The following is a 24,767-nucleotide window of genomic DNA, read 5'->3' as shown; positions in this document are numbered from 1 at the left end:
TATCTCTGAGTCTAATTTCCCTTGTTAGGCATGTGAGTAATGCTGGCTGTGTTGTGACTTTGGTTTGGTTTCCTTTGGTCATGTGGGATCTGCAGCTCTGATTGGGACAAGGGGTTCTCATTGTTATGTCTCTATGAGGCGTTAGCTAAGCCCTGTTTCATAGCTAAACTCAGGATATCTTGAAATTGGTTTTCTTCTGATAGATAGAGCGAGCATATGGAAATAAGAAACAGATCACCTAGAAGAAGAAAACAAGGAATCCAGGTAGAAATATAGTGAAACAGTTAAAGAGATGCCAACTATCAAACATTAATCAAACCATTTAATATAATCACTTTGTTATTTGGTTGATTTTATCACCTGGCTGCTAATTTCAATAAGACTGGGAAATTGACTACATTTATATAAAGTAATCAATTTGTTAGAATAATCAGACTAGTTTATGGGGCCTCAACTGACCTCAGATCATACCAACAGAATGCAACTAACAAGCTTTAATTCACTGATACGAATAGAGCTGGAGATATTTGTATTAGGTTTTTGTAGAACATTGAGAGAAATAATGAGAGCTCTTAAAGAAGATTTAAATGAAAAACTCTTTAATTGGCTATTATGTTGCATGATACAACATGCCTTCATTACTATTGTGAGCTCGATGTCTAATAAAGCCCAAAGAGAGGGCCATTTTGTTCAGATACACATTATGTCCTTACAGGTTTATAGAAAGAAAATTCAACCATATTCTTGTTCACATTCAGGATTTCACCTGGAAATATAACTAAAGTCTATAAATACACAAGGAATTTCACAACTTCTGTAGTCTTTGTCAGCTGGCTCATTTTGTTTAACATACAGAAGTAAAAAGACATGCCAAAGGACTCTATAAACCCCAGTTTCAGCCAGCACAACACAGGAGCAAGGGAAGCACAGCACACGGTCATGTGGGTGTCAACTCTCAGCGCTGACAGAACGGGACTGTCGTCATACTCTGTGTATCAGTCACATGACTTTCCCAGCATTTATCAATATGTACCAGATCCAACAAGTTCAGTCTTACTAAAAGCAGGAAATCATTAACAATCTAAAATGTTTCCTTAACCTAAGATTTATATTTACCAAAAATGGGCAAAATGGCAGTTCAAGCGCACCTCAGGACTGCCAACACATGCCCATTTCTTGCTTCCTGTGTTTCAAAAGAATGAAAGCTTTATTACTAGAAATTCAAAATTGTACAACTTTAATCCGTTTGAAAAAGAACTTTTCTAAAAGGAAAGTATGATATTTTTAGATAAATTTAGGTCACTAGATCTAAGAAGATGCACTGTTGCCCCATTTTGTTTGAGTTTTCTGGTCAGTGTGAGAACATGGTAACTCTTAACAAGAACTGAAAGGCAGTGTTGAAGACAGGGCGAACGGGAGAAAAGTCTTGTTGCACGAGACCCTAGGAAAGGCTGACTGCCTACCAGGGGTCTGCACCTGCCTGCTCTGGCCTCCTGCAGCCCACCTCACACCCTCTTCCCTGCTCCCTCACTTCATCCCACACGTGTTCTACTCGAGCAGGCGCTCACCCGTTGTGTCCTCACCTGAGCACTCTGCTCTGCCCCGTCCACTATCTCACTTCACCATCACAGCTCACAGGATGATTCTCAAGCCAAGCCACATCCTTTTTTGCTGTCTCCCCTAACTCCTGAATCCTTCAGAAGTGTATAGTTACGTATCTAGGCAATGATGATTAACACGTGTCTTCTCTCTCACACACTAAGCAATATGAGATCAGGAACCATATCTCATTTACTCAGCAATAGTCAGAACTCTTGTTTCAACAAACAGCGTTTTTGGTGTTTCCTTAGTCCTGTGAAATCATACGGTACTCCTACACTGGATAAAACTGTGCTGGGAGGAGAAATTACATTGTAAGGAACAGACGGAAATGTTTGAATTTTGCATAGACTTAGAATTGAAAACAACCAATGAAGTTAGGCTTCCCAGATGAATTTAACAATATAATGGTTAATATGTTGTGGTAATGTCATCCACAAAATTGAAACTATTTGTGCAATCATTTCTTCATTACTAAGAGAAAGAGATAAAAACTGCATAATAAACTCATTATCTGTCAACTTTTTTAGTTTAACATGACTAAGAATCTGGTAAAATATCTTTGTTCATGCATAACCTTGAAGTATGTAGAATTTTGATCATGGTCATTTAAGGTTTACTTGTATTGGATATCCTTAGAATATGTACGTAAGGAGCTATCAAATATTTTATGTATTTTTAGTGTGTTTTATAGGCAGGTGATACTTTCTCGTCTATAGTAAACTGAAGAAGAACACCATGGGGTCAAAAAGTTTCATAACTTTTTGACTAGGTAATGCTGAATCAACAGTTACATTGAGAAAGGGTAACAATAACTCAGTAATGACTAAGCTGGTCTATGGCTAAATTTCATGAGTCCAAATAATTCCTCCATGTAAAGGCAGTCTCTTTCATATCCTCTTTTATGAACAGTAAGGAGTATGTCATTAATTAATCTACTGCGTAATTACAATCACTCACTAGTGGAGTGACCTTAGATAAGCAGCTTAAACTGTGCACAGTACAGTTTTGGATATTATTTAACAGAATAGGCTTAGTATTTCAGTACTAAACTGTTTCAACTTAACACTGCATCACTATTTTTTAGACTAAACTTGAAAATTGAGAAAATTACATCTACCTTGGGTTATAACATATTTTTAAGACATTAGAAGAGGCATATTAATTCAGACTGTCCAAAGCATATTACAATAATCAATTAAAATGTTATTTAGTACAAATGCAAGTTACCTTACTAATTTCTGTTACTATTTTCCCATTTTATTATTTGAGATTTTACTTTATAAGCAGGTTGCTACAGGACATACGTATGACAATCTGAGAAATCATCCACATTAAAGTTTTTACTTTCGTTTACAGAACTTGAAGAATGTGCTAGATTTTCCTGTGTGAATGATGTTCAGCTGCTCACTAATCATGTTACTGTCTACTCTCTATGCTAAGGCTTTATAGCCTGGGCACTTGGGGAGGTCACCTTTGCTTTGCCTGAGATGTAACATCTGTTTTGAGGGCAAATCTGTTGTCTTTCTAACATAGAAGCATGTATGGAAGAGCTAAAAAAGTGTCAGACTGAAGAAATTGGACAGTCCTGGATCATCATCATTATGTCATTTCATTCTTGTTTAAATGCAATTCCAGAAATTTAGGCATATTTATCAAAAAGAAATATGCTAATGTAGAGTTTGACTTTCCTTCTTCACCCTTGATCTAAGTATACTTTACCAGCATTTTATAGAATAGGGTTAAATATTTCCACAGTATTTTTGATTCTTATTTTCTCATATATTATGTATGTTTTATTATATAGAATTTGTATTGGTACAACAGCTTTACCACACATTTTCTTTTATATTTGATACACATAGTTCACTTTGATAGTTTGAAAGTTGACTACCAAATTGATTACTGGTCTCAGTTGAAAAATAACAGTTGTTTTATCAAATGCTAATAATTACCACTGCTGCTTTTCAATCCACTTCATTAACTCAGGAGGAATTAGGTTAACTGGTTTCCTTTTGGAAAGAAAATTTTATTATACTGCTTAACCATAAACACAAATTAAATGTGATATACAAGTAACACATTGTGAATTTCTGATACTGACAGGCTACTGAAGAAGGATTTGTAATCCTAACAATGAGTTCCCTGTATACCTCACTGGCAAAGATCACAAGCGGTTCTCTCAGATTCATGTTAAATGCCCTCATCAATGACCACTAATGAGAACATACTCTAAAATCTGAAACCTAATTCCAGTAATTCCAACTCAGAACCCTACTGCTAGTATACATCCCTCACTGTCCTTGAAATCACAGAATTATCTGCGTATGTCCCTGGCTCTGTAAAGATCACGTATCTTGTAAAGATCACGTATCTTGTTGAGGGAGTGGACCAAGAACAGACTGAGATGAAACACTGGCGGTGCTGCTCAAGGCAAATGGCTGTATCTCGCTGAGTCTTGGTCGCTTAACCACTAAGAAGGAGAAACTAATACCAACCCTGCAGAGTCTGCGTGAGATTTAGATGACAGACAACATACACAGCACTAATCATAACTGCTCCATGTCCTGTATCTCTGTTTGCTCTCTGTAATTTGACACTAGAACAAGGACACAGAATCACAATAAATGTCCAATTAACTTCAAATTTTTTAATTTTGCTTCACAGTTTAAGAATATAAAACAACTTGTATTTAAAATTTTATATTATACCATATTTATAAACTTGTAACTTTTTAAAAAGATCTTATTTATTTATTTGAGAGGCAGAGTTACAGACAGTGAGAAGGAGAGACAGAGAGAAAGGTCTTCCATCCACTGGTTCACTCCCCAAATGGCCACAATTATTTTTTCACAGATATTTTATATTTTAACTGCTTCATGAGTTTTAATCAATAGTAGATAATAAATGCATAAGTGATTTATTGCTAGATCATATTCACCTCTTGAAAGTGGTGGACAGATAAAGGTACAACAGTATTGGGAGAGATTTAACAGATCGTGAGTTTAATTCTTTCATTTACAGACAAATCAACTCAATCCTGGATGGGTAAAATAACTGCACAAAAGAAAAAAGAAATTAAACACAGTATCTATGATTACTGCTTTCCGCAGCTTATCCTTAACAAGCCAAGCTAGAAAACACAGGCAAGACGCCTGGTGGGCATGTGTTCAGGGACTAGAGCCCTCAGAATTCATTACCAAGGGGCAGAGGGGCCTGTGAGGTTCAGAGGTGGGGGCCTTATCTTTTCACTGGTAAGTAGCAAAGCAATGCCATCTGCATCTGCCTGGGGGGCTGCAGGAGGCTATATTAACCATAAAGATGCTTAGGCTGTTAAGTTATCAGAGAAAAATGTGCTTAAGGAAAAAGGAAAAAAGTAGTAGCTTTAGTTTACAAATAAAAGGGTTAATCACTAGTATTTGGGAATCTCTTATTCTAAGGTTTGCTGGAACTAATGGCTTGTGGGTGTGTGTGTGTTTGTGTGTGTTTTAACTTTTATTTAGCAAATATAAATTTCCAAAGTACAGCTTATGGATTACAATGGCTCCCCCCCCAATAACTTCCCTCCCGCCCACAACCCTCCCAACTACTGCTCCCTCTCCCATTCCATTCACATCAAGATTCATTTTCAATTATCTTTATAGACAGAAGATCAATTTAGTATATATTAAGTAAAAATTTCAACAGTTTGCACCCTTGTGTGCGTGTTGTAGAATCTTCTAATGTTTTTGAGAAAGAATTTGGAAATTAGAACTACTAACTTTGTAAGAGCCATAAAATTTTAGTCTCTATTCAAAATGGAAAAAAATCAAAATAAGAACATAATACATAATTTAACTTTTATTTGGTCACAAAAAATAATTAAAAGTCAGGGTATCAACAATACAACATTTGATTGATATATGCTAAACCAAATTTCCTTTAATCTTGAAAATTCTTCCTGATATCTAACACATATCTGTCATTTCTACTTAAGGGCAGTCCTGCCCAAACACCCTACAATGATATAATTAGCAGACAATTCAAGATAAGTGATATGGTTGGTGGTTTCAACTTTCTAAATGGTGAAAGTATACAAAATAAACACAGACCTGATCATCTACGCGTGGAACAGAAAAGGAACATGGTATTAACTGCACACACGTTTCTAGAAACACACACATTGTCTTTATTAAAACTCCAAATAAAAATATTTAGTTTTGGCTCCTAGCCAACCCCCCTTTATCCCTGTACCATGGGTATCAGAAACCTGTTGAAGCAATGCAGTGTACTCTGAAGACATTAGCAACGTCAAAGCCTTCCATTTAGTCCACACCTAAACTGAAAAGGCCCCAGATACGGCTCTCCAGTGTAAAACCCATCTATTGCCTTCTCCCCTCACCCTGACATCTGTTAGACAAAACAACTGGACAGAAAGTTCCCGGAAGGCTGAGGTTGTGTCTACTTTCTACTCCTGCAAACCCCACAGAATCCAATATCGCGTCTCACACAGACTCCATGCTAAGTACTCATTTACTGATTTGGCTGAATGAAATACAGAGTTTTCTGTATTTTTCTAACAGCTGTAATTTTGTTCTTTCTCAGATTAGTCTGTAGGAATATGACTCTTCAGATGTTTGTAAATGGGAAATATTCTCAGTTCATCATGTAAAAGAGATCCTACTGTGCTTTCAACTCTGGGGACTCTATCAAGGGGTTATAGCTGATGGATAAATAGATACAAAGCAGCAAGAGTTTAGCGCAGTCTGGAGTGTGCACACATTGCCTGAAGACATGAGATTCAGCTCTGTATGCAGATGGCAAGGCTAAGCAGAACCGTCAACAGTGAAGAGTGTAAAAACCCCAGGATCAACAGCCAAAATAACCCCACCGCGAACTACGCTATTCTCATCTTTATCTTACACACTCCCTCCAGTTGGGCTGCCAGGCTCCTGAAGGCACAGCTCAGACCTCAGCCCTTGCATCCCCACTGCCTACGACAGAATTCAAAACTTTTCGCTCTCACGACCCCCGTGCACTTTTAAACATTCTTGAGGGCACCAAGAATTTTAAGGCCACATTTTTGTTTATGTGGGTTGTATTGCCATAATCAAAGTTAACACCGAAAAACTTGTAGAACATTCATTAACTCATTCAAAGCAACACAAATGCAGCATGTGCTAACACGAATAACACCCATTAAAAAGCATCCTTAAAAATTCCAAACAAAAAGTCTTGGGAAGGCATTATTTTATCTTTGCAAATCTGTTTGATGGTTAGCTTGATTAAAAACAGGTGGATTTTCCATAGATTCTGCATTCAATCAGCTGTAATATGTTATTTTATTTGAAGAATATGAAGTAAACGCAGCCTCACGCAGGTATGGGACTGGAGGAGGGAGGGCCTTATGGATCCCCAAAAAGGATCTCAGGAACCCATGGGGACCCTCATTCCACATTTTGAAAACCACAGACTAAGTAGCCTCTGCCATGTGATCATTGTTCAGCGACTCTTTGCCAATTAATGAAAATGAGAGAAAAAAATAGTTCTCTGAACATTTGCAGATATAACCCAACACAAAAATGATTTGAATATTCATTTTGCATCCAGTTATTAATATTCTTTATAAATGCTTATTGTTTGCCATAATGAAATGCTAATTATTTCAGTTCCTCAACTCATTCAAACTACACTGGGATATAGATAGAGGGTAGTCTAAAGAGTGAAAAATACTAAAATATTCAATGCAAAAATTTAATAGAAATAAACATGATTTGAAAGGGACATTTTTACATGAAAAAAAATACCAAGCATAACCAAATGACGTGGCTCATTTGAATGCTCAATGGGTCTCCTTTAAGCAGTAAATTAGATTGAAACACTTTACTGAACACAAGCTGGTTCCTAATATTTTCAGTATCCCACATGCCATTTCTAATTAATTTATAAACAACCATAAAATTTGCTTATATTTCTGGCATTTCTGCTTTAAATCTTAATGGGAAGTAACCAAATGACTGAGAAAATATTTTGATTTGAACATTTTAAAATTTCCAAATTAATAATTTTTAATCTTAAAAATAACTCAAATAAAAATAGAATCTTGAACATTATAGGTTTTTTTAATGTTCACGGCACTGTACTTGGCAAAGCAAATGACTTACTTTTCCTTTTCTTGAAGATGCTGCTCCTGAGGGGCCATCTTAGGTTCTGTCCCAAGATTTTTCTGCATTCGCTGCCTCCGCTTTCTACTTGGTGCAATATCAGTGACATCAGGACTGGAAATAATGGAATCATCCTTACCTAAAGTAGCAAAAATAAAATAGGACTGTGACTCAACAAAATATGCCTTTAATTTGTTTGTGAATATGAAACCATGAAAACCCTAAAACCTCCCTGCTGAAACAAACTGAAGAGGACCCAAAGAAATGCAGAGTCATGGATTGGAAGATGCAGAGTCAGCAAATGCATACTAGCCAAAGAAATTTGCAGCTTCAACCCAATGTTTATAAAAACCCCAGTGATATTTTTCACAGAACTAGAAAAAAAAATCCTACTAAAATTTGTATGGAACCACAGAAGACCTCAAATGGCCAAACTGATCAGAATCAAAAAGAATAAAGCAGGAGGTATCACAGTACTTGACTTTAAAATGCATTACAAAGCTTCAGTAAGTAAATTAGGATGGTACTGACATAAAAATAGATCCAGCCAGCTTCACACTGAACAGGCAAAAGCTGAACGTTTTCTAAGATCCAGAACAAGACTAATATTGCCACTTTTACACTTTTATTCAACACAGTAAAGGAAGTCCTAGCCAGAACAATTAGGTAAGAGAAAGAAAGAAAGGGCATCAAAATCAAAAGGAAAAAATCAAGCCGTTAGTTTGCAGATGACATGGTCTTATAAATAGAAATCCCTAGTAGAAAATGACAGAGACCTTAGACGTAAACGCACACATCCACAAACCCACTGATCTTTGACGAAGGCGCTAAGGACAAGCATTGGAGAAAGGACAGTCTTCTCCCTGACTGGTGCTGGGAACACGGGGTCTCCAGGTGCAGAAGAATGAAGCCTCCTCTCATCTCTCACCATGACTAAAAGGAAACTCAGAACGGTTGACAGACCCAAAGGCACACCTGAAACAGAAGCTGCTAGAAGAAAAGGAAGGAAATCACTACAGCGTATTGGACCAGGCCAAGGGTTTCTGGACCAGACCTCAGAAACACAGAGAACAAAAGCAAGAACAGACAAAGGGGATTTTTATCCAACTGAAGAGCTTCTACACAGCAAAGGGGCAACCACCAGAGTAAAGGAGCCACCTTCCAAGGAGAGAATACCTGCAGGCTGTGCACCTGACAGAGCGCTCGCATCCATAAGATACGGAACACAAACAACTCGACGAGGAAAAAATCCAGATTGAAACTGGATAGTGGATTTAAACAGATATTTCTCTTTTTTTTAAAGACTTATTTTATTTATTTGAAAGACAGAGTTACAGAGAGAGGTAGAGACAGAGGGAGAGGTCTTCCATCCACTGGTTCACTCCCCAGATGGACGCAATGGCCGGAGCTGTGCTGAGCCAAAGCCAGGAGCCAAGAGATTCCTTCTAGGTCTCCCATGTGGGTGCAGGGGCCCAAGGACTTGGGCCATCTTCTACTGCTCTCTCAGGACACAGCAGTGAGCAGGATCAGAAGAGGAGTGGCCGGGACTAGAACCGGCGCCCATATGGGATGCCGGTGCTTCAGGCCAGGGCGTTAACCTGCTGCGCCACAGACATTTCTAACAGAAACATACAAATAGCCAACAGGTACATGACATGCTCAACATCAGAATCATCAAGGAAATGCAAATCAAACCACGATGAGACATTATGCGACTCCAGTTAGATCTGTTATTATCAAAAAGACGAACGATAGTAAGTGTTGGCAAGGATGTGCACAAAAGGGAGCCCTGGCACACTGGCTGGGAGAAACGTCGTTAGTAAAGTCACTGTGGAAACTGTAAGGAGATTCCTCAAAGCCCTACAAGTAGAGCGGCCAAATGATGCAGCAATCCCACTACCAGGCATATAATCAAGGGAAATGAAATGCAGTTGTCAAAGAGACATCGGCATTCCTCTGTTTACTACAGCACAGTTCACCGTAGCTAAGAAGGGGAACAATCTACGAGTGCATCCTGTGATGTGGGGATAAAGAAGTCTGGCTATATATGTGTGTTAGGTAGGAAGTCAGATATGAGCGTGTGTGCGTGTGACAAAGGCCTGAGGAGACATTTAGGTCCAGCATATGCATCTCAAAGTCATCCCGATAAGTTTCAGGGGCAGCCCAGCGTCTGCATCCTGCCCTGCTCCTTCTACCCGATAACCTGCCAGGTGGGGGTCCCTGCCCTTCTGCCTGACAATCTTCCAGATGCAGCCCAGTATCTGCATTTCAAATATCCTGCTTCCATCCTGATCCTCCAGGGGGTCTAGCCCATCCTTCCTTTAACTGGGGCGACGCCAGTCAGGCCCCCCCCCCATCTGATAACTTCAGGGGGAAAACTCAGATAGGAGTTTTTAGTAGGAGTGGAGGCGGGAAGGCAAGGCCCATCTCTAAAAATCCTGGCCTCAACCAGACTGCACGCTCAGTCCTCTGCCTCCATGCTGAGCTGCCCTCCTGGCCTGGCCAGGTGTATTCCACTCAACCATGTAACCTCGCTCTTCCCCCCAGTCCGAGTGACTGGGCACTCTCTCAGGTTCTGATGGAGAGGTGCCCATCCGTCCTTACGGATGTCCCTGCCCTAATAAACCTTGCTATTTTACCTCCCACTACTCTCTGTCTCACGCCTGAATTCTTTCTTGCATGAAGACAAGAACCCCAGCATTCACTGGTAACACACATATAATGATATAATAAATATGCTCATATATAAACACACAACCATCATATATTTATATATACACATAATAGATATGCTTATATGTAAATATAAGCACACAGTGGCCACATATATTTATACATAAATATAAACATACATGATGAATACCTTTCAGCTATAAAAAAGGATGGAATCCTGTCATTTGCAACACAGATAGAAGTGAGATTGCTGTGTTAAGTGAAATAAGCCAAGCACAGAAACACAAGTATCACATGATCCCCTTCAGACATGGGGTCTACAGCATAAGTGATCTCACAGAATTTAAAATGGTGGCTACCAGAGGCTGGGGAGGAAAGCGGTAAGGATGGAAAGGGAGAAGTTTGATTGACGGGCTCTGGGTGATAGCTACATAGAGTAGGGAATTCTGGGTTCTGTTGCACAGTAGGATGACTATAGATGATGTTAATGCATTTTTTCTCTATTAAAAATAAGAAAGGATTCTGAATATATTTTCACTATAAATAAATTAATTGGAGACATATTTATTGTGAGTGAATATTACAAAATATATTCTTATAATGAAACATCACATAGTAGCCTATTAATATGTACAATTCTTATATCTAGTACAATTAAGAACATTTTTTCAAAGTAATAAAAATTTGTCTTGCCAAATGAAGAACTCTATACTTTTCACCAGATTCTCTGCTGAAGCTGTGGTTACAGCTAAAGAAGCTATGAAAACATTTCTCTCCATATCAGATTTTTAATTTGGATGAAACTCTTGGAGTCAAAGGCATGCAGTAATTCACATCTCTTCCCTTTGAGAGGTGGCATGATGCAACGAGTCAGCTGACTAGGATGTGGGTACACGCACTACATCTTTAAGTGGCTCCTTGTCCAGCTGTAACTCCAGACAACTGTGGTTTGGTGCCAGGAAGAATCATCATTCCCACCTCAGGACTCGTCAACACCATCCAAAGAGAGCCTTTTAAAGGAGATGGTGACCTCTCAAGCTTATGCGACAGGTTCATGAATTCTGTTTATTTATACCAAATACTTAATTAACAATTGTGTGTGGCAGGACTTAATCAGATAATTTATTATTATGATTGCCTTGAAGTAGACTTCAGAAAAAGTACCTAATCTTCTCACACTTTCTCAGTGGCTATCACACGCACCACAGAGAAGCTGAGGTGGGCTCTGACCAGGCGTTTCCAGCCAGTTCACACAGCATGAGTCACTTCTCTTGAGTTGCAGGCCAGTCTCTCCATCAAGCCGGGATGAGGAGGAAGAGCTAGGTGTGCACGCTTAGTTACCGCTTCGAAAGAATGCATCTTTTTTGGTTTGTGTTTGCACCACCAGAAATGGTGTTCCGCTCAGCTTTTCAGGCATGTGTAGTAGCAAATCATATCCAAACAGATTCTGTTGCTTTAAACATTCTTGTAAAATGAGGTTTGATATGTATCTAGCCTTTAACGAATGGCAAACTCCTACATCCCAACCTCCCTCTCCCACCTGCAGTGCTGGAAATCAGGAGGAAGGGGCAGCCCTCCGACACCCGGGATCTAAGCACAAAATCACTCATCCCCAGCATTTCTCAAATTTAGCCCATCCCGACTCCACCTTCCACCTGCGAGGGCACCGTGCTCTCCTTCCCTTTGCTCTTCGTCTGGACAAACATTTCTATTCTGACCGTGAATCCCCTGAACAACAGCAGACTGCTGTTCCGCAGGAGGGATTTGAAGTGCATCCGTAGCAAGTCAAACACAGGGACTTCCAAACTGTCTGCACTACTCATAACCTCGCGTAGCTTTATGTGGAAATGATTAAGGTTTTCACTTCCAAGTGATGCATCCTATATGAAAGCAAAAAAAAAAAAAAAAAAAAAAAAACAACAACAACAAAAAAACAACCATCACACTGCATTTACTAAACTACACAGACTCATTGGAGACAGGTGCCAAGGGTTCTGAGGGAGGCGGTGGCCTGGCCGCAGCGTGTTCACGATAAGGATACAGGAACTGAGCCTGGGGCAGCACGGGCAGCAGGCAGACAAGCACTGGGAAGCAGACAGAGACGGATGCTAAGTACATCTGCAAGCTTTAGGGTCCAGGCAGAAGAGTAGGACTTTGATATTGACTGCGGGGTTTTTTCCTCCCTGAGATTCTACATCCAGAATTTTCCACCTTTAATATTAGCGTCTTTTTTTTTTTTTGTCATGACAATGTGTCTTTCACTATTTCTAATGATTTTTTTTTCTAAAGAAAACAAAAGAAAAAGGAACTATTGCCAATTAACTTATTGCAGCTAAATACTGATTGGCACAGCTGTGGGATGAGTGTCAAGTTCTCATTAGGTTCACTGCGTCTAGAAAATGGGGCCTCTCCACACAAGCCCTGTTATTGTGAAAGGTGGCTCCACAGAAAGCCACACTTCTTCTCGTCTGACAGAGAACTGCAGGATCTTGGCAGCAGCAGTTCAGACATGAGAAAGGGAGTGTTGGCTTCCCTGGCTATTCTCAGTGTCAAAACCAAATGACTCGGTTGGCTGAACTGCCAGCAATTTGGAGAAATCCCATGAGGGAAACGGCCTGGGAAACTTCAGGCTCTGACCAATAATCCCTTAAATCTCCATAATTTTAAAAATAAATCTTCAGGTTTATAATTTGTTTTATCAGGGCCTCACTGTTATCTCCTATTTATTGACTTTTTTCTCTTCACGTGACGTCGAGCTTGAGACACAGAGTCTACACTAGTGGATGAAGACCCACTCCTCCCCTGTGCTGGTCATACACACACACCCATCTCCAGTTCCCGGACCTCCACACACTCACACATTTCAGTGTCTCAAAGTATTTCATTTATGGCAACAGCGATGCAGCTCTTAAACCGAATTACAGCATGAAGGAGGCTCTGATCATCAGGTGCCGTGGCCCTGAACAAAAAGGATGTGCCACGTGCAAGTCCCACGCCCTCGCTCCTCAAAGCCAACGGTGGATTTCCACTGCCCTCGTGTTCTTGCCCCACATTCCAATCCCTCTACAATATGACCTTCATCTCCTTTGTGGTCACACCTCCCACCAACCTTCTACTGCAGCATGCAAGGTATTCTCTGGGCTCCAGGCTCCTACGCCTTCCTCTGTGTTCCTCATCGTCCCTGTTTTGAACGTCCTCCATTCCTTGGCTGGTACATCTATGTACTGCCTTCACAGTCTGAACCTCACATTGTAATGCAACTCTCTCTTTGTGTTTATCTTTTGTTTCTCCAATTAGATTATGAAGATCCTGCAATTAGAGCCCACAATTTATTAACCTCCAAACATATCACCAAATAGTTTCACATAAGAGAAATATGACGACTGGACTCAGAATATCAGATGTGTACTTAATTCTTTTAATCCAAGTTTCTTATGGACTTTCAGGTGAAAGGCAGGGGAGAGGAGAGTGAGATTTGGGTCTGGGTTTCCAGTTTTGCCATTTCCTTTGGGTGTACTGCACAATCTCTCATTTCCTCAGTTGAGAAAACATATCCTTGCTATGATTTTTCGACTATGAGATAAAATAAATCAAGATATAAAGTGATTATAAATCAATTTACAAACATTTGCTATCATCTCTAAAGTGTTACTAATAAAATGTGCATGTTCTTCCAAGAGACCGAACTGAGTAACTTTTAGTCTGTCTTATAGATCTTCCCACAGACAGAAACAGCAAAAACAAACAAATACCACAGGAAGATTAATTAGTTTTCCAAGTTCAAAATAACTCATTTGTCAAAGAACTGCCATGTGTTATGAATATGGAGGACCCGGGCTGCTGCCTGTTTCTGGCCGCTGTACTCATTTACTCATTTCATGTGCTTACTAAGTGTTTACAATCAATGTCATTTTTTTTTTAAATTTCAAAAGATAGAAAAAAGATAGGAAAAAAGACAAAATTCAAACTTTCAAATATCACACTAAATCTAAATCTTCACAATCATACTCTTTCCCTAGAAAAAACAAACACCCAGTGCCTCAGCCTCCTTCCTGCCTCTGCAGTGTCTCTTCCTGACACCTGAAAGATAATCAAGAAAAGGAGCTGAGATAAGGTTGGTCCCACTGCACTTCAATAAGCAGTTATCTCCCAGGACATATCTGGAGGTAGTAAATTTCTAATCTGACCAAATAAGCAAACATTATTTTCCCTCACCATTCTTCAAATAGCCCTTCTCAAAATCTGGAACCCATTGCTACCTTGTTTTCTGAATAACTGATAACCATCTTACAGGAGAGGTCAATGGTCTAACCCTTTAATCAGCAATCACCAAATAAGCTGATAATTAGCATAGCCCTAAACACTCCAAGTGTGTGTGCTCCCATGTACTGCTGGTTCTCAGAGGTCGGGCTTCTCTCCGAGTAGCACAGCTCTAAGTCAGACTACAGGACAAACACCCACGGACTGTGGGGTAACCCGAGAGGTCATCTTTGCAAACCCAGCACTCTCATTGTCACAGGCAGGGTGGGCCACTGAAGATAAACCACAAACTCCAGGGGTATCCATAGCATTTTTTTTTTATATAAAGCAGGTTGACGATATTAAGCATGGCACTACACCTTCAAAACAATTCAAGGTTAAGTTTTTAAATAGTTAAAAAATTCTGCCACCAAAGTAACTTAGTTGTTCAAACCCAAGGGATTCATCCATTCCTTCACTCATTTGCAGCTGTTTATTGAGTAACACTACAGCACACATTCAAAACGTTTGTAATTCAGTGGACCACACAGCTTATCAGAAAGGCAGAGGCTGTGTGAGCAATCATAAATTATCTAATTTAAAAGTTTTAAGGAAGGCACAGCTTCCCAACCTTCTACTTTTTTTCTCCTAATTTTTCTGCAAAGATTCATTTATTCTTTTCCATTGTCAAATACGTATTCTAAACTGATTTCTTATGTTGTTTTCCTTCTTGTATGGATACTTATTTGAAAGCATAATCATTAGTATCAGATCCCAAAGCAAACATTAAGAGGCTAGCTCGCTCTGAGAAAACTGACTTAAGGAAAAATGTGGCTCTACAATTAAGTTTCAAGGATGTTTTACAGGGAGCTGAAATGGAAAATCTGAATGGAGCGTGTACAATCACCGCTGCAGATGGTCCCCCAACATCCTTTGACTTCATCCCACTTGGGATAATTTACCTTCTATTTACAAGCCTCAGGAAGCCAGCCACGGAGCTTGTCCTAGTCACTGCTAGTTCAAGACGGACACAAACTGATATCTCAACAAACAGTCAGCAATTGGTTGCTATAGATTCTCACATATGATTGAGATTAATAATAACAAATACCTCCTTCACTTTCCATCTATGTGAATTATTACACTATTGATTATCAATGCCTGCTGCCGCCACTCCTGTTAGCATTTCAATGGAAAAAACACATTAATGGGAAAAAGGTAGTCTGTGAAAGAGCAACATTAAGCTTTCAATTTATGCCATTTCAGAGTTAAAAATAACAAACCTTGGAAAGTGCTTGCAATAGTTAATAAGTTTTCAAACAACAAAAATATGATTTCTCAGTCTTTAACAGCTGCTTAGGTCATGAAATGTGCAGAGTCAACACAAAGCTTTCATTGTTATACAGGAGTCAGATGCGGACTTCTGTCAACCTAAAGCATTTATTAGTGTTTTCTGCATAAAGATTTCTAAGGACTTCTGAAATTTTCATTGTTCTTGATTTTAGTCAGCTTTTAATAAAATCTGGATATTTCACAAAGGCTAGAGAGGATTTTATTGAACGAATATAAATGAAAAATTGCACAAAAACAGAATAAAGCTTAAAGTCTGTTTAAAAAAACAAATAGTATAGAGGAATCTTTCAGGCTCTTTTGTTTTTTATCAAGTGATGTATTACCAGCATATTATGTCTAGTGACTCTATGTTAACTGGCTAGAACTAGGTTAAGACCACTATCTTCCCGGTAGGGGGCCAGATTCTGTCCCGGTTGCCCCTCTTCCAGGCCAGCTCTCTGCTGTGGCCAGGGAGTGCAGTGGAGGACGGCCCAAGTGCTTGGGCCCTGCACCCGTATGGGAGACCAGGAGAAGCACCTGGCTCCTGCCTTCGGATCAGCACGATGCACTGGCCACAGTGTGCCGGCCACGGTGGCCATTGGAGTGTGAACCAACGGCAAAAGGAAGATCTTTCTCTCTGTCTCACTGTCCACTCTGCCTGTCAAAAAAAAAAAAAAAAAAACTATCTTTACTAGTAAGTCAAAATCATAATCAACAAAAATAGCAAAAATGAAGTGCCATGATTATCTGGTAAACTGGATGAGTCAGAATCAGTGATGTGAGGGAGTAACTGTCTCTTTGATTGTTAGCACAGGTGGAGGAAGGGCGTGATGGAGTTTTCACAACAGGGTTTCCACTGTACTTTAGGAGTGTTGCTAAGACACACTCATTGTTTTAAAACACTGAAAGGAAAACACTATATTTTGACCTTCTTTAAACATCTTTACAATACGGATAATGCCTTTGCGATATAATCTGGCTAGTTTGTAGTGAGGCAACAAGTGGGCTAAGTTTCAGAAGTGTATCCTGAAAATCAGAGTTATTTTTTCAGAAAAGGAGACTTCCAGACCTGCCATGCTAGGTAGGTTCCAACTAGCTCTCAAAACACACGATTAAAACAATAGTTTCACTAAGAATGATTAAGAAAAATTCTCTACCAAATGGTCAAGTAATTACAATGATGTTCTATTGACTTAACAAAATATTTCGAAGGATTCCAAGCACTAGGCCATTAATCATCACCTCAGTGACTGTGGGAACATCACAAAACAATCCTGTGAATGATGTATTTCTCTTAATCCATACTGGTAGGTGTGGAGAAGCTACTCGTGGTATAAACAAATGTCCTGATCCTATAATCCACCTTATTATGCTTTGAAAAAAAGGATTATCTATCTTATATTGACCAGACTTGGCAAAATAAACTAAATGCACTTTCAGATAATTTTGAAGCACTTGTTAATAACAGATTTACTTATTTATTTAAAAAGGCAGAGGAGAGAGAGGCAGGGAGAGACAGAGGGGGATATCTTTCATCACTGGTTCACTTCCCCAGTGACCACAACAGCCAGATCTGGTCCAGGCTGACAGGAGCAAACAGGAATTCCAGCCTGCTCTCCTACATGGGAAGCAGTGGCACACGTATTTGGCCCATCTTCTGTTGTGTTCCCAGACACACTGGCAGGAAGCTGGATCAGAATCGGAGTAGCCAGAACTTGAACTGGCACTCTGACACAGGATTCCAGCATTGTAAGTAGAGTCTACATGCTGGCCTGGCCCTAAGTTAGAACTGGGTCTAAAGTCTCACACAAATTCAAAAGTATTTCTTGAGAAGTTTATTTTCCAAGCATAAATATATTATTCTTCATATTATATTTCATATTATCTATGAATTTTCAGATTTTTCAACAGAAATGAAATTTTTATTTCTAAATTGGGTAATCTGCATATCCTGTTGTCATTGACATTCAAAATCACACAAATAAAAAGGAAAGTTACTCTAAGCCAATTTGGCAAGAAGACTAACATCTGGGAAATTTATCATGGTTTATTACCAATGTATATTTTCTTTTACATGACATATTATATTTAAGAAGATTGTTTAGCAATGTTGAAAAACCATGATCTATCATTTTAGCAATGTGTAACTTCTCATTTTGAGTACACCGCCTTAGTAATGTGTTTAGACAAAACCTTTGTGATATAACTGTGCGTACAACCTGCCAAATTCTAAAGTAGAAATCAATCTTGATGACTCAAAACTTCATCTAGCAAATTGCATTTCCATCACCTAAAAAATTTCTTAATCTGCCTAATACTTTACTGAATTCTCAGTTCTCCTATAAACTCTTATCTATTTTATTGTTATAGTTTCTATATGGCCAAAGCAGTTACAATTAATTCTCTATTAGACATCTAGGAGAATTTTTTCTAGAAATGCAAATCTGATAATGTCAACTCCTTTCTATTGCCATGAAAAAAAGGATAAAAAACTCTGAAGTATTCTTAAAATTCCTTGTTTTTATGAATCAGGCTTCTTCCAAACTCATTGTTAGTTTTCTTTAATTCATTCACTTTCATTTTATTTGTAAAACAGGGAGACAAGGAGAGAGACAAGTTCACTTGTTCAATGTCTATAACAGCTAGGGCGAGGCCAGGTCAAAGTCAGGAGGCTAGAACTCAATCTGGGTCTCCCACATGGGAGGCAGGAACCCACGTACTTGAGACATCATCTGCGTCTCCAGGAGCAGGCATTAGCAGGAAGCTGGATCAGACGCAGAACAGCTGGGACTTGAGTCTGGCACCCTAACATGGAGTATGGGTGTCGCCATGGCAATTTAACCACTGAGCCCAATGCCTGCCCAGTCATTCTCAACGTGTCTGACAGCGTATTCTCTCCCTCTGCCGCTGGACTTTGCCCATGTAATCTTCAGTCAGAAACAATGTTCTACCACCTATTGTTCGACTTTCACCCACCATGATGTCAATGAAGTTACCAGTTCTGTCAGGAAGGCTTCCTTATTCCCTAGGCCTTGTTAGGTGCCATTCCTCTGTGTGTCAGACTACCCTCTACTATTGCTACTCCTGCAGTGTGGAGGGTAGACAGAAAAATAAACTGACCAATAAAAATGGAAAAAAGCGTGTGGTGGATAAACTGGAACTGAATCTTTTATGGAGTAAAGACAGAGGCAAATCTGAATAGAGTCCTCCCATATGACCCAGCCATCCTACTTCTGGGAATTTACCCAAGGGAAATGATAACAGCAGGTAAAAGAGTTACCTGCACCTCCATGTGTACTGCATTAGCTATTCACACTAGCTAAGACATGGAATTGACCTAAATGCCTGTCAACTGAATAGTGGATAAAGAAATTATGGGGTATGTACTCTACACAGTGGGGAAAAAAAAAAAAAAAAAAAAAAAAAAAAAAAAAAAACACGAAATCCAGTCATTTGCAACAAAATGGATGAAGCTGGAAAACATCATACTCAGTGAAATAAGACCATCCCAAAGGGACAAACACCATACGTTCTCCCTGATCTGTGATAACAGAGTACCTAAAAGGCACATGTAGAATGAAACTGACACTTCGAGAAGCAATGACTTGAACAACCATTGTCTTGACTGTTGAGGAAATTTGTCTGTTTTCCTTCTTAATACTATTGGTTCAACTCTTTACCTAACAGAATTAATCACATGTGTATAAAGTCCTTTGAAAATAGATCCCAATGAAACATTAAGAGTGGGAATAAGAGAGGGAGGAGGAAGTTTCTAATTGTAAAGCTGTATAGATCTGCATAAAATACTACTGTCTTACTTCTAAGGGTACAGCTAAAAACTTGCCATGGGACTCCAAATTCCATTAAGCTGGGTGGTAATAATGCCATCATAAACGTTAAAGTGATCATTTTAAGTGCTAAATTGATCATATAGGTAGCATTAAGTATTAAAGGGATCATATAAGTGAGATCAAGTGTCTGATAATAACAATAGATACAATTAAAAAGGGGAGAATGTTCCAACATGGAAAGCAGTTCACACAGCAGACTCACAGAATGACAATTGCTGACCTCAGAATCAGCCATCGAGGCATTCTGGTCTGGCTGAAATCCCATTAGAGCATTTCAGGCATGCAAAGCCAAGACACTGTGGCCAAAAAAAAAAAAAAAGTCCTGTATGAAGGATCTCTGTGAATGAGACCCCAGGGGAAAGAAGGGGCCATCAAAGAAGGATGTACTTCTCTCTGAAGGGAGGAGACACTTTGAGAAGGAAACTTCCACTTTGCTTATGGCCTTGTCTAAATATTGACGGAGACTGTGGACTCAAAAGGTTTCCATAGCCTTGGCAGCTCATGTCAAGAGCCTTGGTTGATCACTGACATCATACATAAGAATGTTAATTTTTTAAATTAACAACAGGATTTACTGTGCACTTACTCCTAAGGCAGGACCTCTGTCCTCAATGAGTCACACTATAAGAATTAACTGTAAAACTTTTTCTCAGTGTCGCTCCCCCTCTTCGTGGAGGAACGACACTAAACCCTGCCTAGGCTTCATATCCGAGTCACGGCACCATTATGTCGCTCCCCATCTTCGTGGAGGAACGACACTAAACCCTGCGCTGTTCTTTCGTCTGCTCCGCCCTCCCCGGGTTTGCTGCTGGTTCTTCCCGGGTTGGCTACTGTCCCTTCCACCTCCGTGGAAGGGCGGTTCCCCCGGCCACATTCCCCACTTCCGCAGGGGAGCGGCACACCGCCGGCCGGCTCTCTTGGGGGCTGCACGGGTGTTCCCCTTAGATGTTCCCTCTTAGATGTTCCTGGTACATGCCATCTCTCCCCTCCTTTATAGTCCTCCTCTGCCAATCCCAACTCGGCTGCCCACATGCCGAGTACGCTGCTCTCCTCCAATCAGGAGCAAGTCCTACAGTTTATTGGCTGAACTGGAGGCAGCTGTGCAGAAGCTGTTTTCTTCTCTCCCAGCGCCATACTGTGGGAGAGCAGATGCATAGAATAAGTCTTAATTCCAGTAACAGTATAGTCCGAGTTGCTCCCCACAGATCCCCCTTTCTTTTTATTTTTTGGCGTTGATACGCGCCTGTCTTCGGTGTCCCGCGGCACACACTCTGCTCTACTTGCTAGAGTTGCCACAGGTTCTTACAAGTCCTATCAATCAGGCAAACCGAATCCGGGTCCTCTCTTCGCCATGTTGTGAGGAGGTTTTTAGGCGCTGATGCGTGCCTGTCTTCGGTGACCTGCGGCTCATACTCTGGTCGAGCCACCTGCTGGTGCTTACCGCCTTACTAATCAGGCAGACCGAATCCAAGCCTTCTCATTGCCATATTGTGGGGAGGCCTATTGGTGTTGATTCGTGCCTATCTTCAGTGACCTGCAGCTCATACTCTGGTCGAGCTGCCTGCTGGTGCTTACCGCCTTACTAATCAGGCAGACCGAATCCAAGCTCTCTCATTGCGGTTTTGTGGGGAGACTATTGATGTTAATAACGTGCCTGTCTTCGGTGACCTGCGGCGCATAAGCTGCTAGCCGCCTGCAGGTGCTCATCGCCTCACTAATCAGGCAGACCGAATCCAAGCCTTCTCATTGCAGTATTGTGGGGAGGCCTTTCTATTTCTCTATTTCTCTATCTCCGGGCATTCCTATTTCTCCCATTTTACTTCTATCTTCCAGCATTCCTATTTCTCTCATTTTACTTCTATCTTCCAGCATTCTTATTTCTCTCATTTTACTTCTAAACTTCTGTTTCTCTTATCCCCGTGGCTTCCCAGCGCCCGCCCCGAGGCTGCTTCTCGGCGGCTTTCCGGCTCTGAGCCGCTTCAGCCCGCGCCTCTCTCATCTGCGCGGCTTCGCACTAGCCCAGCGTTCCCTATCTACTTGAGCCCCGCACGCTCTGTCTGCGCGCGGCAGCCTCCGCGAGTCACACAGCGTAGCTTACGTCTCCGCCACTAGCATTCAATCTAAGTTCCCCGGGCTAACCTGGCGAATTCAACCCAGCTCACGTCTCCGCCCCACGATTTGGCTTCCCGTCCTTTGCTCCCCGGGCTAATCAGACGGATCCCAACCGGGCTTACGTTTCCGCTTCTGGTTTTAACTTTTCGCCCCCTATTCCCAGGCTAACTTGAGAATCCCAAAGTGGCTTTCGTCTCCACCTTGGCCTGCCCCCCGCGGCTTCAATTTCCCTAACATTTTTCTCTACCCGGTATGTTTCCCCAAGCTTTCCTCCAACAATACTCCTCCCTCATTTCTCCTGGCCTCTCCCCACAGTCCGCATCCGAGTCTGTTTGTTTTAGCTTTCACTTTCGCTTTTGACCTTAGAGATTTCTCCCAGCTTCCCCCCGTAGTCCGTATCTGAGTCTATGCCTAGGCTTTCAATAGCTCCTTCCGGCACCTTTTTCGTCCGGCTTTTCCCTAGGCTGTTTGCTAGTCTCTCTTTCCGGTATTTTCCACTTCTTCCCGTTTCTTCCCTCCTAAGTTTCCTATCCGTCCTAAGTTTCCTATCCGAGTCACGGCACCATTATGTCGCTCCCCCTCTTCGTGGAGGAACGACACTAAACCCTGCCTAGGCTTCATATCCGAGTCACGGCACCATTATGTCGCTCCCCCTCTTCGTGGAGGAACGACACTAAACCCTGCGCTGTTCTTTCGTCTGCTCCGCCCTCCCCGGGTTTGCTGCTGGTTCTTCCCGGGTTGGCTACTGTCCCTTCCACCTCCGTGGAAGGGCAGTTCCCCCTGGCCACATTCCCCACTTCCGCAGGGGAGCGGCACACCGCCGGCCGGCTCTCTCGGGGGCTGCACAGGTGTTCCCCTTAGATGTTCCCCTTAGATGTTCCTGGTGCATGCCGTCTCTCTCCTCCTTTATAGTCCTCCTCTGCCAATCCCAACTCGGCTGCCCACACGCCGAGCACGCCGCTCTCCTCCAATCAGGAGCAAGTCCCACAGTTTATTGGCTGAACTGGAGGCAGCTGTGCAGAAGCTGTTTTCTTCTCTCCCAGCGCCATATTGTGGGAGAGCAGATGCATAGAATAAGTCTTAATTCCAGTAACTTAGTCTAGTCCGAATTGCTCCCCACACTCAGTTTTTTATATTTTGTGTGTGTACACACACAAATTGATGAAATCTTTACTTAGTATAGAGTTGGTCTTCTGTGTATAAAAATAACTACAAATGGGCCGGTGCCAGGGCTCACTAGGTTAATCTTCCACCTAGCGGCGCTGGCACGCTGGGTTCTAGTCCTGGTCATTCTGTCCCGGTTGCCCCTCTTCCAGGCCAGCTCTCTGCTGTGTGGCCAGGGAGTGCAGTGGAGGATGGCCCAAGTCCTTAGGCCCTGCACCCCATGGGAGACCAGGAGAAGCACCTGGCTCCTGCCTTCGGATCAGCGCGATGCGCCGGCCGCAGCACACTGGCCACGACGGCCATTGGAGAGTGAGCCAATGGCAAAAGGAAGACCTTTCTCTCTGTGTCTCTCTCGCTCACTGTCCACTCTGCCTGTAAAAACAAAAAACAAAACAAAACAAAAAAACAAACAAAAAACCTACAAATGAATCTCAGAGGAGAATGGGAATGGGCGAGGGATGAGGAACTGGGGTGGGAGTGGGCGTGGGAGGGTGGGAATGGTGTGAACAATCTCTATATTGCTAAAGCTGTACTTATGAAATGTGTACTCAGTAAATAAACGGTCTCTAAAAAATAATAATAATTTTCTTTTTTTCTTTGTAAAATTTATCCTGCCCTAGTGAATACAGCTAAAGATTAATATTTATATGGTGTCACTGTACTAATCATAAAGTATTTTGATCCTGAAATTGGCAGTGGAATATCATACCACGGCAGAGCTCACAGAATCATCTATCTATCTCTGAAAAATTCATAAAAGAAGCTTTTACCCAAAAGGCAGTTACCTTAATGTTTAGCCATAGACTAAAACAGGTATCTGGACTCTGACGGCCTAGTAGTTCTTCAGCATTGCTGTTTTACACCAAATGGGAGAAATCCATGAGTAAATACGACCAACAGAAGCAACACCTTTCCGGTAGAGTATACGCTTCGTGCATGCCCATGGTTTTGAGAGGTATAATTTTTTCATAGTAAAGTGACATTGAGAAGATTGGTTCATCCTGTTGCCTGGTACATACAGGGGCCCAAATATTACTGTGAATGAAAATAGCAACAAGGAAAATAATCACAGCAAATCTTTGTTAATTAAACACAGACTTCAACAAAAGCAACAAAATAAAAGTGTGCCTAATTTATTTATCCATAAACATCTAATAAAAAGGTCAGGGATTTTCACTGGAAGGCCAACACTGAATTCATAGGCTAATACATTAAACTTGAATTGGCATTAAAATGTCTCTGTGGAGAATATTCTACTCGTGTACAAAGGAGCATAGTATTTGTCAACAGTGGTCACCAGATACCTTAGCCAAGGAATGCAGTCACTCAGGGGAGGTTATCATAACACAGCTGGGGAAGAACAGAAGGGAGAGGTCTGTGTCTGTGTTACTGTTTGGATAAATAAACAGATTCATCTAGATGTGCCCATCGATATCTGTGCATCAATTGGAAAAATAAAAGTCACAAATGCTCTCGCTAGGAATGAGACCTTTGATGCCTAACTTAATGGGAAGAAAGACTAAAGGTAAAGAAACAAATGACTGCAAGAATCTTTGAAAAATAACTTGATGTTTATCTACAGAAACTGAGGGTGGAAGAAACAGTGGTCTTTGGAGAATCAGGAGTTCAGCAGACAATATTCCGTTTCTCCATG

The 24,767-nt window shown here is 41.0% G+C and overlaps 1 protein-coding gene across 8 annotated transcripts in view; it reads right to left on the bottom strand.

Moving 5' to 3' along the window:
• XRCC4 (X-ray repair cross complementing 4) overlaps nt 1-24,767 on the bottom strand; it is a 285,177-nt gene that overhangs the window by 97,783 nt on the left and 162,627 nt on the right. For 7 of the 8 annotated variants that reach the window (XM_070056390.1, XM_070056391.1, XM_070056393.1 and 4 more), the window contains one exon: nt 7,743-7,881. The exons of the other annotated variant lie outside the window; for it this stretch is intronic. In XM_070056390.1, the coding sequence (XP_069912491.1) occupies nt 7,743-7,881 (139 nt within the window). The remainder of the gene's footprint in view (nt 1-7,742; nt 7,882-24,767) is intronic. 8 annotated transcript variants of the gene reach the window in all.

Source organism: Oryctolagus cuniculus, chromosome 14 (genome assembly GCF_964237555.1).
Source record: "Oryctolagus cuniculus chromosome 14, mOryCun1.1, whole genome shotgun sequence".
Taxonomy (NCBI): Eukaryota; Metazoa; Chordata; class Mammalia; order Lagomorpha; family Leporidae; genus Oryctolagus; species Oryctolagus cuniculus.
This window is presented reverse-complemented; position numbering and strand designations above follow the sequence as displayed.